The following is an 18086-nucleotide window of genomic DNA, read 5'->3' on the forward strand; positions in this document are numbered from 1 at the left end:
GAGTAGACCTATTTTTTCAAGTCTACTGTGAACAAGATTATTGTTTAGGTAAGGTCATAAACCTATCAAGTTTCTTTTGTGGATAAAGTTCACACAGTTTAATGATATAAAATAAATTTTTGTACAGCCGTAATTGTGACAAGATGGTTCACTCCATAGATCTGCTTTGAAGACTCTTATATTGGACACATTGACTGCTAGTCCCTGAGGATGTTTTCCAACTTCCTATGAGGATGCGGGAAGTAAAATGGATTGCAAGGAAAATTTTTTATTAGGGATAAATGAAGAAGTGACTTAAAGTGATATTCCAAAAATTAAATATTCTTTATTCATCTAATATATAATAAAGTACAGACATAAAAACACAATGTTTTATTTACAAGATATTTTCAGTTTAACACTGAACAGGAGAATGTGTGGTGTGGTGACACACACCTGTGATCCCAGCTTCATTCACAGGGTCACAGGTTCAGGACAAGTGAAAAAAACCTTACTAAAAATAAAATTTATGACCAGCAGTGGTGGCCTGTTCTTGTCCCACTGGCCAGGATAGATACTTTTTCATAGAAAGAAAATAAAGCTGGACCTGATGACATCATAGCAACAAACACCCCATAGAGGAGTTCAAGAAATAGGTGGGAGAGGAATCCTTGATCCAATCTTCCCTGTCCCCACTGGACCTGCTACCAGCACACTATACCATTCTGCCTCCAGAGATTCCACACAAAGAGACCCTGCTGAGATAATTGCCAAGATGTGCTTCAGGTAGCTGAATCCACCTCAACTTACCCAGGAATGTCACCTGCCCTAAAAAATGAATTCTGAGCTGCATCCAGACTTGGGATGCCCCACTGTGACTATAGTTTTCTGCAGTTTGAATTCTGTTTGCTTTGGAGCTGAGAAGCAGACTAAACCTCTGAGTGTTTTAATCTCTGGGACACAGAACTCATATTAACCCCTCTTCACTTAAGAAGTGCGCAGACTGGGGGTTTGACTGTTATTCAGAGACTGAAACTGTTATTTAATAACAACAATGTCATTGTACTCTTACTGGAATTGACCTAATGATATTTGTAACTGCTTATGGATGTTGAGAAAAGTTTGACACACCGTTGTAAAATGTTTGGATTTAATGCATATGTTAAGAATTTTAGAATTTGATCCCTTTGCACTGCCTTAAAAGAGAAATGTTGTTTCTATACTGATCACACTGGGATAGTTAGAGACAGTTTTGCTAAGGTCAAGAAAGGATTAGAGTGTGAAAAAAAGCAGAGAGAGCAAGAGGAGGGATGGTTTCCCCTGGGTCACCACCCTCTTACCCAACCTTTGGGGACCACTTTTAGGATTTTTATTATTGATGGCTTTTTGACCATGGGCCCTTAATGGGCTCACTAAGTTTGTTTGCCAACAGGTGGACTCTCTCCCATCGAAGCCCATTCAGGTCCATTATCACTGGCTTGATCTGGCTGATGGTGGGATAGAAGAAACCCCTTGAGAGCGAGTCTCTTATTGGAGCCACATAAAACCCAGAGATATGTGTGTCTGTCCACAACAGACATGGACATCAGCACAAGGGGTGCAAGGCAAACAGCACTGCAGGTAGAAGACCATGCATTCCACCTCTGGGTCTTCTAAGGAACATGCCTGATTGCATAGACGTTGATTTTCAGAGGTCTTGACATAAAAACCAAGACCCTCTCCTCCCCAAAAAGACATCTGAAACTTTGAAAAGAAATTTCCTCCACCAAACTGGAAAGAAATTTCCCCCACCAATTAAACATGGGAGGATAGGGCCTTTGTTCTCCCCCACTGGTTAATGCCCGCCGTCTACCAGATGACCTTTAACTCGCCTCATTCTAATACTTAAAAATGGCCGACATGCTGTAAGTAAAGACCTGTATTTTGAGATTTGGATTTTTTTACAGCCATTTTAAGCTTACAAGTAAAAATATTTACCTCTTTCCCCTCAGCAGGGTAAATTCTAGGCCTAGAAGATTAATCTGGTATCTTACCTCCTAGTGAGACAACAGGCTCCCGGCTTTAGAAGCAATTAGCATTTCCTTTGTTAGTTAATATCTCTTTCTCTCAGCCAGACACCTTCCAGACTTGAATTCCTGACACCTTACCCTCACCCCTGCCCATTTGCTATAACAGCTTCTGAGAAATAATAAAATTTGCAGCTTGATCAGAAAGCCTGTTTTGCCGTCATTTCTCGTGACTCTTGCCCTTCTATTCCTCCCCTCCAGGTTCATCAAGGACCCATGTTTGTGTCCCACTGGCCAGGATAGATGCCAACAAATGTTCCGTTTTTTTTTTTTTTTTTGATAACAGTGTTGAAAGATGGAAATAGAGCATTAGCTGTAGATATAAGGTTGCAAGGCATCTCTTGATAAAAACTAGGAAGAAGCACAAGGAATTTGACATTGCAGGATACAGCAGATGGGCTTGCTACAGATCCATCTCCTGTCTGAATAGATTCTGGCACTGCTGATTTTTTTGCTGTTCAAGTAAGCATAGTTTTCCACTCCTTGGATGGGAACCCTGAAAATAATTAAAAACAGTAAATCTGCTGAGCCCAGAAATGCATTCGCTTCTTAGTGAAATTTTGCCTGTTTACACTGCTTTTTTGTAATACAAATCAAAAAATAAAATAAAATAAATAAAAAAAAACCAAACAAACAAAAAAAAACCCTAAAAACCAGAGTCCCTGAAGCATAATTTTCTCTAGATTTGTATCCACTGTTTTTTTTTTTTTACATTCTCAAGGTTTGACTTGAACACAGAACCTTTGACAGTCATCCCTTCAAAAACATTGAACTGGTACTTGCTACCCTATTCAGACATAGGTAGCATTACTCAGGGTGATTTTCAATTTTGTTTCGAAACATTCCACATATAGGGAAACCCACTTTTTGGTAAATTGGAATGGGCTTTAACGATGGACAATACTTAGTCTGTGATCTACCATTCTGGTTTAGTGACTCCATTCAAGACAGCTATGCTCATATCCAAGAACTGTCTTAGGTACACTCAGATTACAAGACTTTAGAGAAGGTTTCCAATTCCCTTGGAGTCTCTTCTTCTGTGAGTGGGTACAGCTTTACACACACTGGACTGATGGGTCTCAAGCTTGCACTTCTGCAGTAGCTTCCTGAAGTTTCAGAGCCCTCATTGCACTTCTGAGGTTCTGTCTACATTCCACACAGGGCATTTATCAATACCCCCCCCCCGCCAAAAAAAATTAAATTGGTGAAGGAGCAGACAATAGCTATCTCAGACGCCACCATCATGCGAAAGATTTTGAGGAAAAGGGCTAGAGAGATGGCTCAGAGGTTAAGAGCATTGCCTGCTCTTCCAAAAGTCCTGAGTTAAATTTCCAGCAACCACATGGTGGCTCACAACCATCTGTAATGGGGTCTAGTGCCCTCTTTTGGCCTACAGGCATACACACAGACAGAATATTGTATACATAATAAATAAATAAATATTTTTAAAAAAAGATTTTGAGGAAAATCACACTAAATAAAGGTGTTAAAAATGATGGCAAATATACCTCCAAGGCAGTACAGTTGGCTTCAACTGACACAGCTATTCCTCTAGACACAACTACACTCTTCACAACAAATGATCACAGTAGAAGGAAAGTGGTTTGAAAACATACGAGCTGTTATATTCTGTGTTGTCCATCCACCTCCAAGTGTGCTTTGGTGACTCTCTGTGCAGGCCAATCCAGTAGTCAAAGGTCCCTGTGTATCTCTTCAGGAAATTCTGTCATAAAAAAAGGAAAGCAAATACACATGTGTCTTTCTGTTTCAGATGACCCTTGAGTGTTCCCACCCTGCAGCTTCCTCTTTAGATGACAAGAGGGTGTACCTGAGGGACACAGACTTTGGAGCCATAATAGCCCTCAGTTCTCAGTGAATCCAGTTGACAGCCATAATTCTTAAGTACCTCATTTGAATTAAAGTACCAAGTTTTATGATATATTCCTAATGGCTGGGTTAGTCTCTGGTTAAGTCTCCCCTTGAAGTTATTAACAGTTGTCACCTTCAGGATGCAGCATTTGCTAGCTTGGAGAAAAATTCTCATCACTAGCAGGTATCTCAGTAAAATGGCATGTCTGACCTTCCAGACTGACTATGAGCACTACATGAGAAAAGGCTTCTTGAATGTCTCAGGGCTCCACTTGGAAGTTTTGCTATTAGCAAATGGCACACACTCACATGTTCCCCATGTCTCCATCCGCAACAGGTGGGATTCTTCCTCATGTTTCATCTTTAACCAGCCTATCTCAGAGCAATACATGTTCAACAGAACAAACAAACAAACACACAAATTTCTGATCCTTTCTTACCAGCTCCTCCATGTTGTCAAATCGAGCTAGATGGGCCTCTAGTTCCTTGCAGAAGTTCTGACTGAATGTCCAGTTACTTGTGTCTTCAGAAAAATAAAAACATTTACTCCCAAATCCAATCCAGTTTCTTGGGCAAGCACCATTGGCATTTTTGATTGATACCGGTTCTGGCCTTCTTTCTAATATTTGGACAATAAAATGAATTAAAACAAGAATTGGCATAGCTTACTAAGCTCAGATGTAAGGTGTGAATTTGACTGTACGTTTCCTTTCGAATCTGTAAAAATTGTCTCCTCAACATGATGGTTCTTTATCTAAATGCGTCCCAGCTCAGGCTTGTGCCCCAATCTCTTTCAGGTTCTCTCTGAAAACAGTGCTTCCAGGATGTGTATTTCTATAACATCATCACATTTCCTGCTTTGTGCTATTTCACTACAGTAGCATTCTGTTCAAACAACAACTTTGATAGTTTGTTAAGTGAGATAACAGTGAGGACTATTGGGAAGGCAGTGTATACAGTGTGGTCCTGTTGCACTAAGGGATTGCTCAGATGTTAGAATACATGGTGGCTCATTAGAGGTCACAGTCTTCCATAGCCTAGCCGCTTTCTCTCAAGATTCAACAATATAGAACTTTCTTTCTCTCCAACAAAATTTCCAGCTCTCTACCTAGTCTTATCTGGATGATGTCTCTGGGCCTGGAGGCCTGACCTTATCTGAAAGCTGTCTATAAACCAGAAGCCTGTCTTTAAAACCAGATGTTTGATCGTCTTTAGCTTGGCCCTTGATATAGATCCCTACAAAGAAGACTAGTACTAGGAGCTCTGCTAAACGACCCTATTACCACATGCCAGGTCTTGTGAAAGGAGCGTGCCACTTAATACAAACTGGGGTTTGTCCCTAGGCTCCCCAATTCTATATATTCCTTATACTCTAGTATAAAGTTGAGCAGATTCACCTAAGTCTTTCTCCCAGAGGCCTCACTTCGTTCATGCTCATGGACTGCATACAAAACTTTCTGTCATCTCTTCTCATCTTTCCCCTCTCAACCTGGTGGCCAACAGGTTGAGAGGGAAAAAGGACAACCCTAACGATGGCAAGAGTATAAGCCTTTTATTACACTATTCTGAACAGTGTTTTTCTAAAATTCTATAAATTGATCACCTCAAAAATCTTTCATTGAATACTTTCAAAATACAGATGAACATTTTACATAACACCATGCATAATGGGGGGAGGTGCTGTATCTTCCTGGACATATTACTCTTCTCTGTCCTCACATTTCCTTGAGGTTCTTCCTTTGGGTACTGCTTTCCTTATTCTCTACTTTCAATAGTTTCCCCAAGGTAGACATATGTCTCCTGCATCTCTTTATCGTTTACTAAATGTCATCTTCCCAGGGATGCTGAGCCTGACCTCCTGTGCACACAACAGCCTGTGCTGTTCCTTCACTGCATCTTCCTGCTAGACCCTATGTTCCCAGAGAGCAGGAACTTCCAGTGTGTTTTCTCTCTGCCCTTCACACAGTCCTGGCTCACAGTGCTCAGTAAGTGTAACTGTCAGTGTGGATGTGGACAGAATGCTGCAGAATCTGGAGAATGTCACTCACCTGACAATGACAGAGCCACAGAAAGTGCAATCACAGCTCCACTAAGGAGGATGTTTGCTGCATAGGAGCAGTAAAGCCTAGGAAAAGACATGGGGGAGAAGATTCTGAGACGTTTTCTTTGGAACTTTTTACCTGAAAAATATAAATATGAGAAAATCAATCTCAAGAATCTTTCAGGAAGAAAGTATAGATTTCCTCAGAATTTTTTGTAGATTTTGCTTATACTCCTCCTCTGCAACACCCCTCTCAGAAAGTCCTGGTCTGTAGACGATATCTATGGCTCACAGAAACGTAGAAGAAAGTCAAACAGAATTGTTGCCATGGAGTCTTCTAGCACCATTAAAGGGTCAAGAAACAGAAAGAGTGAAGATCAAAATGAAATAGAAAAAAACAAGCGAACAAACACCTGTGGAGATAGTGACAGGGTGATCTCTGTGAGTTCGAGGCCAGTCTGGTTGACAAGAGCTAATTCCTGAGCAGCCAGACAGCCAGGCTTGTCACATAAAGAAACTTTGTCTTTGAAAAAGAAAAAAGAAAAGAAAGAAAGTTAGGACTGAGGGAAACACTGTAGGAGGTTGGGGGTGCAGGGATTAGCAAGAGGCTGGAGAGATAGCCAAGTGGTTAAGAACAGTTGTTTCTCCTCTAGAGTACATAAATTTGGCTTCCAGCTCCCACTTGGGGCAGCTCATGACTGCCTGTGTTAACTTCCATTCCAGTCAGTGAAACAGACATGTTGGTACACTTCTGCAATTCCAGTGTTAGAGAGGCAGAAACCGGAGAGTCAGGGGTACAAAGCCAGCCTTGGCTATATAAGCAGTTTGAGGCCAACCTAGACTATATAAGGATCATTTTCAAAGAACCTAGTAAGTAAATAAATTAATAAGCACACACATAAAAGTAATGTAATAGAACACACTGACATAATTCATCGGTGAAATAGGGAGCATTTTAACAATCTTAACAAAACCATGTGAAATATATAAATATTAGTTCAAAATAACAAAAACTTTCAACAAGAATTGAAGGAACTCTTCCCAACACATTTATGGATATATGGCATTTAAAAGAAATAAGTGTTGGCAAGAGACATGACTCTAGAGGTGTTCCCAGGTGTCCATGGAGATATCCCCAGTTAGAGCCTTGGGCAGCTGAGGAGAGGGAGCCTGAAATGGCCCTATCCTATAGCCATACTGATGAATATCTTGCATATCACCTGTGGGCCACGACAATCACCATAGAACCTTCATCTGGCAATGGATGAAGATAGAGACAGAAAATCACATTGGAACACTGGACTGAGCTTCTAAGGTCCAAATGAGGAGCAGAAGGAGGGAGAACGTGAGCAAGGAAGTCAGGACCGCAAGGGGTGGTCTGAGACGGTGGGGCTGATCTAATGGGAGCTCACCAAGGCCAGCTGGATTGGGACTGATGGAGCATGTGATCAAACTGGACTCCCTGAATGTGGCTGACAAGGAGGGCTGACTGAGAAGCCAAGGACAATGGCACTGGGTTTTGATCCTACTGCATGTACTGGCTTTGTGGGAGCCTAGTCTGTTTAGATGCTCACCTTCCTAGACCTGGATGGAGTAGGGAGGACCTTGGACTTCCCACAGGGCAGGGAACCCTGACTGCTCTTTGGACTGGAGAGGAACAAGAAGGGGAATGGGGGGAGGGGGAGGGAAATGGGAGGAGGTGGAAATTTTTAAATAACAACAAACAAAAAAATTTAAAAAAATAAGGTCTTTCATTGTTCTAAATTTTATTCTTTATTTTATGCTTATAGTAGCTATGCCTATATATAAATCTATGTTGCAGAATAATTGTACACTGTGAAGACATGTCTCTCCCAAGGTACCATCTGATAGGTTTAATAAAGAGCTGAATGCCAATAGCTATTTAGGAGAGATAGACAGGATTTAAATGTAGAGAAATGATGAGACAAAATCAAGATACCAATGAGACACCAAGAGAGATGGACATACAGAACAAAAGGAAGCTAAAAAGCTTCAAGGCAAAATATCCGTTAATTGAAATGAGTAAATTAAAATTCTAAGAGCTAGTTACAAACACGCCTAAGCTAAGGCCAAGCTTTCAGAAATAATAAGAAGTCTCTATTTCATTATTTGGGAGCTGGAGGGACTAACAAATATTCCTCTTATGTCTGTGCAAGATGGGCGGGCATGCATGATCTACAAGGAGACTGAATTTCTTGGAACTGGAGTTACAGATATTTGTGAATGGCCGTGAGAGTTGTAGGAACTAAACCTGGGTCCTCTGCAAGAGCAGCTAGTGCTTTTAACCATATTGTAGCACAGTTAAGAAAAACTCAGAGACAGATATTGGGTTTTAACCTGAAGATCAGAAAAGTAAAACAGTCAAGCCACTAGAGAATTCTTACCTCTAAGAAATCCTCAGATAAGCCGGGCGGTGGTGGAGCACGCCTTTAATCCCAGCACTCGGGAGGCAGAGGCAGGCGGATCTCTGTGAGTTCGAGACCAGCCTGGTCTACAAGAGCTACTTCCAGGACAGGCTCCAAAACCATAGAGAAACCCTGTCTCGAAAAACCAAAAAAAAAAAAAAAAAAAAAAAAAAAAAAGAAATCCTCAGATAAAAAAGAACGAGTTCCTGTCTCAACACTGAAGTATTTCTCTCTAGTGTTTAAAATAAAGGTGTGAGCCACCACCACCTGGATCTGTTTCTGCATGAATCAGGATAGCCTCACAGAGATCCATTTGGAGGCACTGCCTCCAAATCCTGGGATTAAAGATGTGTGACACCACCTCCTGGCCTCCAAGTGGCTTAGTTTGACCTTCTGGACTTAAGGCAAGTTTTATTTATAAAACATAAGTAAAGTATCACTATACCATATGACATCTCTCCAGTATAAGATAACTTTCAAATCACTTGAAAATTCAAAAGAATTAGTCTAGCTGAACAATTTGGAAACAAAACGAAACAACAGAAAACAAAAAACGAGGCTAAATTTGTTGAAACAACACCACCCAATCACAGAGTGACAGAAACAAAGATATAAGTATGGTTTGGGCAAGGTATGGACATATAAACCAAAAGAACAGAAAATAATAATAGTAAAACAAGAAACAAGTCAATCATGTGGGCCAGGCACATTAAACCGGGTTTGACATATTTAGGGAGATAATGTTGCTGCATGTCATCCTCCCAGGAGACTGATCTTTGTGCACACTGCACACTGCTCTACTCCCTTCTACTTCATGCTCCTTCTTTCCTCCTAATCTGAGTCAATCTGTATCCACATGCTTAAAGTTCACTTGTCCTACCTCCTATAAAATACTACTCAAGCATGAAGCCTAGGACTATAAAACTATCCAAGGAAAAGAGACAAAAAGAACCTCTGTGAACTACTGTTGAATAAAAATGTCTCAGGTATAATAGCAAAATTCTTATCTACATTATAGAAAATGGAACAATTTGATTTTTGCCTAATTAAGGAACTCTCTTTTATAAGTCCTGTAAATAGAATTCAAAAACAAATTTTTAGCAAGACATAGATGAAAAAGGTGTTATATCCTGAGAATTGCAAGAACTCCTAGTTTTAAAAGAGAGAGAGAAAGAAGAAAAATAAGCCAAATCCCTGAATACTGGTCAATTAGGATCATGCACTAAATATGCTCGGTGTTACAAAGTTTGAGAAAAGACAATTTGAAACAGATTATCAGTTTGATAAATGAGAATACATTTACTATATGCCCTGCTTCTGCTATCCACAGATTTTCCCAAGAGAAATGAAAACCCAGGTTTCCATTATAAATTAAAATCTGCATGTGAATATTGACAGTAATACTGGAGAGTCTTATAAATATAATTTGTTTTTAAAATTCACATCTTGTGGGCTGGAGAGATGGCTCAGTGGTTAAGAGCATTGACTGCTCTTCCAGAGGTCCTGAGTTCAATTCCTGGCAACCACATGGTGGCTCACAACCATCTGTAATGAGGTCTGGTGCCCTCTTCTGGCCTGCAGATGTACACACAGACAGAATATTGTATGCATAATGAATAAATAAATAAATAAATATTTAAAAAAATTCCCATCTTGCAGCAGCCAAACATCCTCCAACTTTGAAAATATAAATCAATATTACTGAGCACTGTGGATGAAGCATTCTAAACTTGGAGCATGTGCTTGTGCCTGACCATGCCTCACACTGTGACCATGTGTTCCTTAGGTGTTAGGATTATGATTATGCTGACCTGCTATACCTAGCAGGATGAACCCTGTCCCTTTAAGAAACAAGCTTCTCTCCTCCCCACCCCCCTCTCTCTTTCTCTCCATACCCTCCCAACTTCTAAATAAACTCTCCATACCCAAGCTCTCTCTGCATGGCATATTCTGTTTCTAGCCTGCCTTCCTACCTGCTATAGTATGTGTCTCAATCTTTCATTAGGCTTAGATCCTCCACAGCTCTAGAGCAGGGAGCAACAAATAAGTTGTCTGTCATGCAGCTCTGATCACAGAACTGTGTGGGGTTTTTGTTGTTGTTTCTTTTCTTCCATTTCTTTTTTTGATAGCTCCATTCATCACTAATTTTTTTTTTTCTGGTTGAGCTAATCTAATCCACCAGTTTTTCTGTTGGCTTTTCTTAACCTTCTGCCAAATAAAAGCAGACATTGTACTTTGAGATGCTTTCAAAGTTCTGAATCCTGAACTGTTTATGGATTAATGATGCTTAGAACATAAATCTAAGATCAACCGTTTGTACTTGACACTCAACTATCACATATAGGATTTATGGGAACAGCTTCCGTATAGGAAATATCAGGTCAGAGGAAAGAAGTGACTGGGAAGAATCTTCAATGGGCCTCAGAGGAATTTGGGTGGAGTTACAGATTTGTATTTCACTGATATGGAGACATTATGAGTATATGTTTTCAAAACTCAGAAATAAATGTACACCAGGTGATGGTGACTCAAGCCTTTAATCCCAGTACTTGGGAGGCAGAGGCAGGCGGGTGGATCTCTTAGGTTAAGGCCAGCCTGAAATACAGAGTGATTTCCTGGACAGCCAGGGCTACACAAAGAAACTCTGTCTCAAAAAACCAAACCAAACCTAACCTAACCAAATGGAAAAACAAACAAACAAAAAAAAAACCAAAAACAAAAAACCAACCAACTAAACAAAAACCCTACTTCACTCACAGAACCAGCTATGGTTTCAGAAGAGTGAAGTTGTAGAATGCCTCAGTGGACAGGAGCTCCAATTAGCAACGGGAATGTTCCCACTGGGTAAGTATTTGGTTTAAAAAATCAGCTCTGCTGGGCAAAGGGAGCAGGAGTTATAGGTCACCTTGGAATACAGTATGAGCCTGTCTCAAAGAATTAGTCAATCAGCAGTAAGCAGCAGCATCAATAGTTAATAATTGTAATAATAGTATATCTCAGGAAAATACTTGGTTTAAGTGATAAGCAATAACATTTGTCATGAATTTTGTATTTTGTTAAATATCAGTCTTGCTTTCTCAAAATCCCAATATTTTTTTTTTTTTGCTAAATGAAAAAAGTTAAGGTGAAGGGACAGGGAAGAAGGAAAAAAGAAGAAAAAAATGCCAGGTGGTGGTGGTGCACACCTCTAATCCCAGCAGAGGCAGGCAGATCTCTATGAGTTCGAGGCCATCCTGGTCTACAAGAGCTAGTTCCCGGACAGATTCCAAAAGCTGCAGAGAAACCCTGTCTAGAAAAATCAAAATAATAATAATAGTAATAATGACGATGATGATGATGAAGCATAGACATTTTCAAAATGCAAGAAACACAATTTTGCTTCCTTCCTGAAGACTGAAGTAGAAAATCCATTATATTCTTTTCATAATTTACTAGGAGCTCAAAATGCAAAGGATTTGGTCCCGGGTGTAGTCAGCCTAGACCCAATACCTCTTTTCATTTTTTTTCCCCATTACAGTGGACCTGTAAAACAAAAGCCCCAACTTCCGAGGCAACTCCTGTCACTGTGCACATTGCAAAGCTGTTGTTTGAATTTGCCTTTGCTGTGGGAGTTGTAGAGCAAGCCTGTTCCACAGGGACTTGCTGTGATTCACCAGAGTGTAATTTACCAGATGCCTGGGGAAAGAGTGGGCTAGCAAGCTAAGAAAAAAGGGAGAACTCCCCCCCCCCCGCAACACACATACAAATAAGCCATGCCTCCGGCTTTTGTATGGTAGTTCACTGTTCGTTTTTCTTGTGCAAGACCTATTTACGAATAGAATAACTAATGTAATAACTTCTTCGCTTAACTAAAACTCCTGTCTGCATTCTCTGGTTCTGCAGAAACGCACTGTGACTAGCTCACCGATATGAGGTTCAGCTTTTTTGGCCTCTGTGCCCCTTCTTTCCTGTCCCTGGCAAGCACCTCTCTGCTCTTGTAGTTTGGTTAAAAAATGCATTAAAAACATACCTTTGTCGTCCTTCGGCGGGCTGTCTGTGGTACTGAGCAATCTGACTAAAGCCTCTGCAGGCTCTGGAGCACTCATCTCGGGGCCACAACGTTGATTCTCAGCTACAAGACAGAAACTTAAAACGTTTTGAGGAAGAATCAGTTTTTGTTTTTTTTTTTCCTTCCGGGGCCTTGCTTATAGGGCGGTTCCACTCTGCCCTCTGCCTGTGTATCTATCCTATCAGCACAGGCCTCCTTCGCATTTGACAACACTTTACTGCTTTGAATGCCACACAAAAGCAATGATCCTCTGGATAGGTGAGCCAAATGTTGCTACAACTTTGAGTATTGGAGACATCACTGAACTGAAGAAGAGGTGCCAGGGCCATGCCAGAGGGTTGTGTGTGCTAAGGATCCAGAAGACAGAATCTGAAGAGCTGGAGGCCACACTCTCTGTCCATAGTCAGTGAGCACATTTCTCTCCTCTCCAGGAATAAGAGATCGTTTATTCTGGAGCCAATTATAAGTTATTCGGGCTGTCTCATACATCAGGTTCCAACATGGAAATGTTTAATTAGTGGTGTGAGCACAGAAAGGACACATGCCACTGCCATCCTCCCCAGTCTAAGAAATGCCTCTAGATCAGTGGTTCTCAACTTTCTTACTGCTGCACCCCTTTAATAGAGTTCCTCATGCTGTGGTGACCCCCAACCATAAAATTATTTCATTGTTACTGTAATCTTGCTATTTGCTATTGTTCTGAATCAGAACAATAAATAAATTGATATGCAGGATATCTAATACTTGACCCCTATGAAATGCCCATTCAACCCTGTCCTCTCAAAAAGGTTACAACCCCCAGGTTGAGAATCATTGCTCTAGATTTTGAGGGAACTTTGGCTCAGGCCAAACCAAGGTTCATAGCTTTGATGCCAAAGGGACTTTCAGGACTAGGCAGTTTATAAGGCAGAGTTGGAGTTTTTCTAAGATTTATTTGTATTATATTGAATTATATGTATTTATGTGGCTGTGCCTGTCTGTGGGACTGTGCCTATGTGTGCAGGTGCCTGCAGAGGTCAGAAGAGAATGTCAGGTTGCTCCAGAGCTGTAACTGTAGCCTTGAGGCATTTGGATTTAGAATGTAGGTGCTTCAGAATTATAGCAATGGAATATCATCATCCTCAAGAAAAACAGAATTAGCATTGTTTTTATCAGAACATATGCCAAGGAAAATTATAAACATCTCAGAAATTGTTTTAGAAACTTGAATAAAATATTTGTGTGATGGCTACAATAGTGTGTGAATCTGATCCCAGAATGAGGGAAGCCGTAACAGGTGGATTTCGATGAGTCCGAGGCTAGCTTGGTCTACAGAGGAGCTCCAGGCCAGCCAAGGCTAAGTAAAAAAAAAAACAAAATAAAACAAAAATACTAAAAATTTAGAGGTTGGAGAGATGACTCAGTGATTAACAATATTGGCTGCTCTTTCAGAGAACCCAAGGTTCAATTTCCAGTACCCTCATGGTAGCTCACAACTCTCTGTAACTCTAAGACCAGGGTATCTGACACCCTCATACTAATGCACATAAAAAAATCAGTTAAAATAAATGTTTAAAAATATACTATAAATTTAATATATTATAGAAAATATACCAATAACATAATCAATATAGTAATATAACATATTAAATATATTATGCATACTATAAAAATATGAGTTAATAGATATGCAGTCAGAGGGGTTTTGAATTCAGATATTTTGGATACTCACCTGCCAATGTAGTTGGAAATAAATGTCACCCAGATTTTATGATGCCCAAGTATGTTACAGGATATTCATTTATAATACATGAAAATATGTCCATGTTTTGCCTCACCTGCCTAAGACATCTGATTAATTTAATAAAAAGCTGAACAGCCAATAGCTAGACAGGAGAGGACAGGTAGAATTTCTGGGGAGAGAGGAATGCTAGGAGTAAGAAAGGGGGGGAATGCCAGTGAGACACTGAGTGAGTTTGACATACAGACTAGAGAAGGGGTAAAAAAATTACATGACTGAATGACCATTAATAGATATGGGTTAGTTATAAGAGCTAGTTGGGAACAAGCCTGAGAAAGGCTGAGATCACATAATTAATAATAAGTCTCTACATCATTATTGGAAGCTTGCAGTCCCGCAAAAAAAGTCTGACAAGAAAGTCTTGTTACACAAGTAATCATTTCCTCAGACATCAGCACAAGTTTGAGGTACAAAACAAGAACATAAGAGCTTATCTCCCAAAGTTTTATAGTACAGGAGGTAGCTAAAAGTAACCTGACACCATCTTTTCTGTCCAAGCTGAAGGCAATCTTTGATCAGTGTCTTTCTTAACTAATGAAATCACCTGGTTTTGGTCCTCATCCATTTCTTCCTCATTCTCTTGACCTAAGGCAAAGCCTAGCAGCTTAAAACACAACTGTTTAGTAGCATACCCTGTCTTTTATAAACCACATAAAATCTTCAAATCCTCTTTGATGATCTATCTTCAAATGGTCATCAGGAAGCCCCAGCCAGGCCTTGCCTATTATCTGTAATCAGTAAAGAAAAAAAGAAAAGAAAGAAAAGGAGAAAGAAAAGAGAAATTATAAAGCACAAAGCACAGGTTGGTCAGTCCTGGACCTATGTTCAATATGACCTCAGAAGAAAAATGTCATTGTTCTTTGTAGGTGATGGTGGAGACATTAACTTCCTTAATTACTATTTTGTTCTTTAAGACAGGTTCTCACATTGAACCTGAAGCTCACAGATTAAGCTAAAATAGCTGACCAGCAGGACTGAAGGATCTGTTGGTCTCTACCCTCCTGGAACTGAGTTATAACTTCATGTCACCAGACCTAGCTGTCTTATGTCAGTTCTAAAGGATTGAATTCACATCCTCACACTTATGTGGCAAACACTTTAATGACTGGACCATCTGCCTAGGCCCTGAAGATGATATGTAGGAAAAGCATATAGAATATGTTCATTACCAATATGTTCGTGACCGTCAGAATAAAATAGTTGTGTGCAAAAGCTGTTAAAATATATTTCAAAAACTGGCCCCATTCTCCAGTCCTTATTGTCATCTTAATGAAGGAATCATAAAATTTATGTGAAAAGTGACTGTAACAGTCTGTTCTGTCCCTTTAAGAGACAAGCCCTGTCCACTCTCTTTGTCAAGGCAAGCTGACTTTCAGCTTCCAGCTTGAGTCCCTTTCTTTCCATCTATCTCTCCAAGAGGCAGCTTGTGTCTCACCCTTCTCCCCACTTCTTTCCTCCCCCCCCCTTTCTCTCTCTCTGTCTCTGTCTGCTCTTCCCCCTTTTCCCCTTTCCTTCACTTCTGTATGGTGTGCCTATCTGTAACACCCGATTCTGCATCACTCCCTTGGTAGAGTTCGTGTGCCATTGTACCATACACGAGCCGGGCCAGGGCCTGGAGATGGAAAGAACATACAAGAGACCTGGGTCATTGGAAAGATCAGCTGAATGTCTTTTATTCAACCTTGGGGAAATCCTTAAGTCCCTAGCTGCAGCACAAGGAAATCCCCCCTGGCAGGTGGGAAATTGCCACACCCAGATGGAGTAAACAATGCCCTACAGCTAATCACCAGGCAGGGTAGAGGGAGCATAGGAAGAAATAGAATTGTTTTAGTTGGCTGACCAGAGACTGTCCTCAAGATGAACCCCAGGAGCAGGGGTAGACCCGGGCCCCACATGTCCCCCTTTTATATAAATTATATGACTAGGCCACTAGGCCTGTCTTAGGTGGCATTGTATGTCAAGCAATACCCCTTACCTGTCATGGGAAAGCATCCAGGTCAAAACACATTTCCTGTCTTAGGTTTGGGGCAGCCCAAGAAAAACCTTTCCTATCATTGGCTCACTAGTCACCCATTACCCATTTCAGCCAGATTTGTGCTGAAAGATCCTCTGGGGCAGTAGCTAAGAGGAATCGCCATGTGGTGACATTGACCTAAGCTTGCCTTTGGCTCTGGCACCATGAAGATGATGCTCCAGCACATATAAGCACTCCCTAAGGAGGCTGTGCCTGCTCAGTCCTTAATAAGTCTGCCCAAATTTGAGCCCTTTAAGTGAGATCTCAGTGCTGATGGGAGGAATCCTGGTATAGTTAACTAGAAAAATCTCAAGAGCCAATTTGTAAATTGTGCATTTCAGGGTTTATGAATAATAGCAATAAGACTTATACTGTATAACCTAGCCTTGGTCTTTAACCAAAACCAATTACAAAATTAACTGTAATATTCATTTGTAAATTTAGCTCAATTTGAGTGGCCAAGGAATTTGCAACCTGCCCTATTAAGGTATTCATTGAGCTAGCAGAAGCAACTGACTGACTAATGAAAAATCCAGCATCCCTAGCCACTCTGGCGGCCACAGCAATGGCTGCCATTATCATAGGATGGGTTGATAGGTAGAGGAACAATCCTTGGCACTTGGACGAACCACAGCCAGTTTCTCAGGATCCCAACAACTCTTCTGTTGACAAGCCAGTGTCTATTTGATCTCTTGGCTCTGTACTGTCTTCAGGCTTCTGGACAGGAAAATCCACAGCATGCACCAGATGCTCAGGTACCCATATTGGACTGTCAGCATCCTGCAGTAAAACACAAACATCCCTTCTTCCCCATTCCAGTACAGGATCTGGACCATACCTGGTGCCATCTGCTGGATTTTTCCATTTGACATGAGGCATCCTGGAAGAATCTGGCCACCAATGCTGGTCAGCAGTGGTACGAGACTGAGCATCAACAGTCAAAAAATTTAAAATGTATAAAATAAAAGATAAGTGGTCTCTGGGGGTGGAACCATATTCCCCTTTCGTGTTTTATGCAAATAGACTTTGAGCATAAGATGTGCTCATTCCACTATAGCTTGTCCTTGGGGATTATAAAGTATTCCCATGTTATGGGAAATGGAGAACTCAGAGCAAAAATTAGCAAAGTCATTGCTGGTGTAGGCTGGTCCATTGTCAGTTTTAACAGCTTTTGGAACTCCCATGTAGGCAAACGCCTAGAGACAATGACTTCTAACATCCTGTAATTTTTCTCCTGTATGGGTTGAGACAAAAATAGGATGGGAATATGTATCCACAGTTACGTGAACATATTGCATGCACCCAAAAGAAAAAAACATGGGTAACATCCATTTGCCATAAATGATTAGGAGCAAGCCCATGAGGATTAACTCCCAAATGGGGAACAGTTAAAAGTTCTGTACACAGAGAGCATTTTTTAACAATATCAGTGGTCTGCTCAAGATACCTTAAAGTGAAATCTTAAAGACCCAGCATTGAGATGAAAACGATTATGAGCTTTTTCTGCAGCTTCATAAGATTCTTGACCAACTTCACAAATTTGGTGAGTAAGTTGATCAGCCAATGCATTCCCTTCACTCAAGGGACTAGGAAGGTCAGTATGATCTCACAAAAGCCCTACATAAATGGAAAAAGATCAGTCCCAAAGCAAAGTTTGAATAGCCGATAACTGCATCTGGACTTGAGATACAGAGGCAATATAAGCTGCAGTTTCCAAAGGTGCAAGAATTTTGCTTATATATTGACTGTCAGTAAAAAGGTTAAACAAAATATCATCATATTTCTCTAAGGCCATTTGTACAGCGATTAATTCAGCCACCTGAGAAGATTTAGCATTAACAGGCTGAATGTCAAAATCAGGAG

At 40.6% G+C, this 18086-nt stretch overlaps 1 protein-coding gene across 1 annotated transcript; it reads right to left on the reverse strand.

The window, feature by feature from the left end:
* Window positions 1-354: 354 nt before the first annotated feature.
* On the reverse strand, window positions 355-12524 carry LOC142855960 (C-type lectin domain family 2 member D11-like). The gene is made up of 5 exons (XM_075982644.1): window positions 12391-12524; window positions 5963-6094; window positions 4355-4533; window positions 3662-3768; window positions 355-2541 (listed from the first exon to the last, which is right to left on the reverse strand). The coding sequence occupies exons 1-5, from the start codon at window positions 12464-12466 to the stop codon at window positions 2397-2399; spliced, it is 639 nt and encodes a 212-aa protein (XP_075838759.1). The 5' UTR covers window positions 12467-12524; the 3' UTR covers window positions 355-2396.
* Window positions 12525-18086: the final 5562 nt, after the last annotated feature.

The sequence above is a fragment of the Microtus pennsylvanicus genome, chromosome 8 (assembly GCF_037038515.1).
Source record: "Microtus pennsylvanicus isolate mMicPen1 chromosome 8, mMicPen1.hap1, whole genome shotgun sequence".
Taxonomy (NCBI): domain Eukaryota; kingdom Metazoa; phylum Chordata; class Mammalia; order Rodentia; family Cricetidae; genus Microtus; species Microtus pennsylvanicus.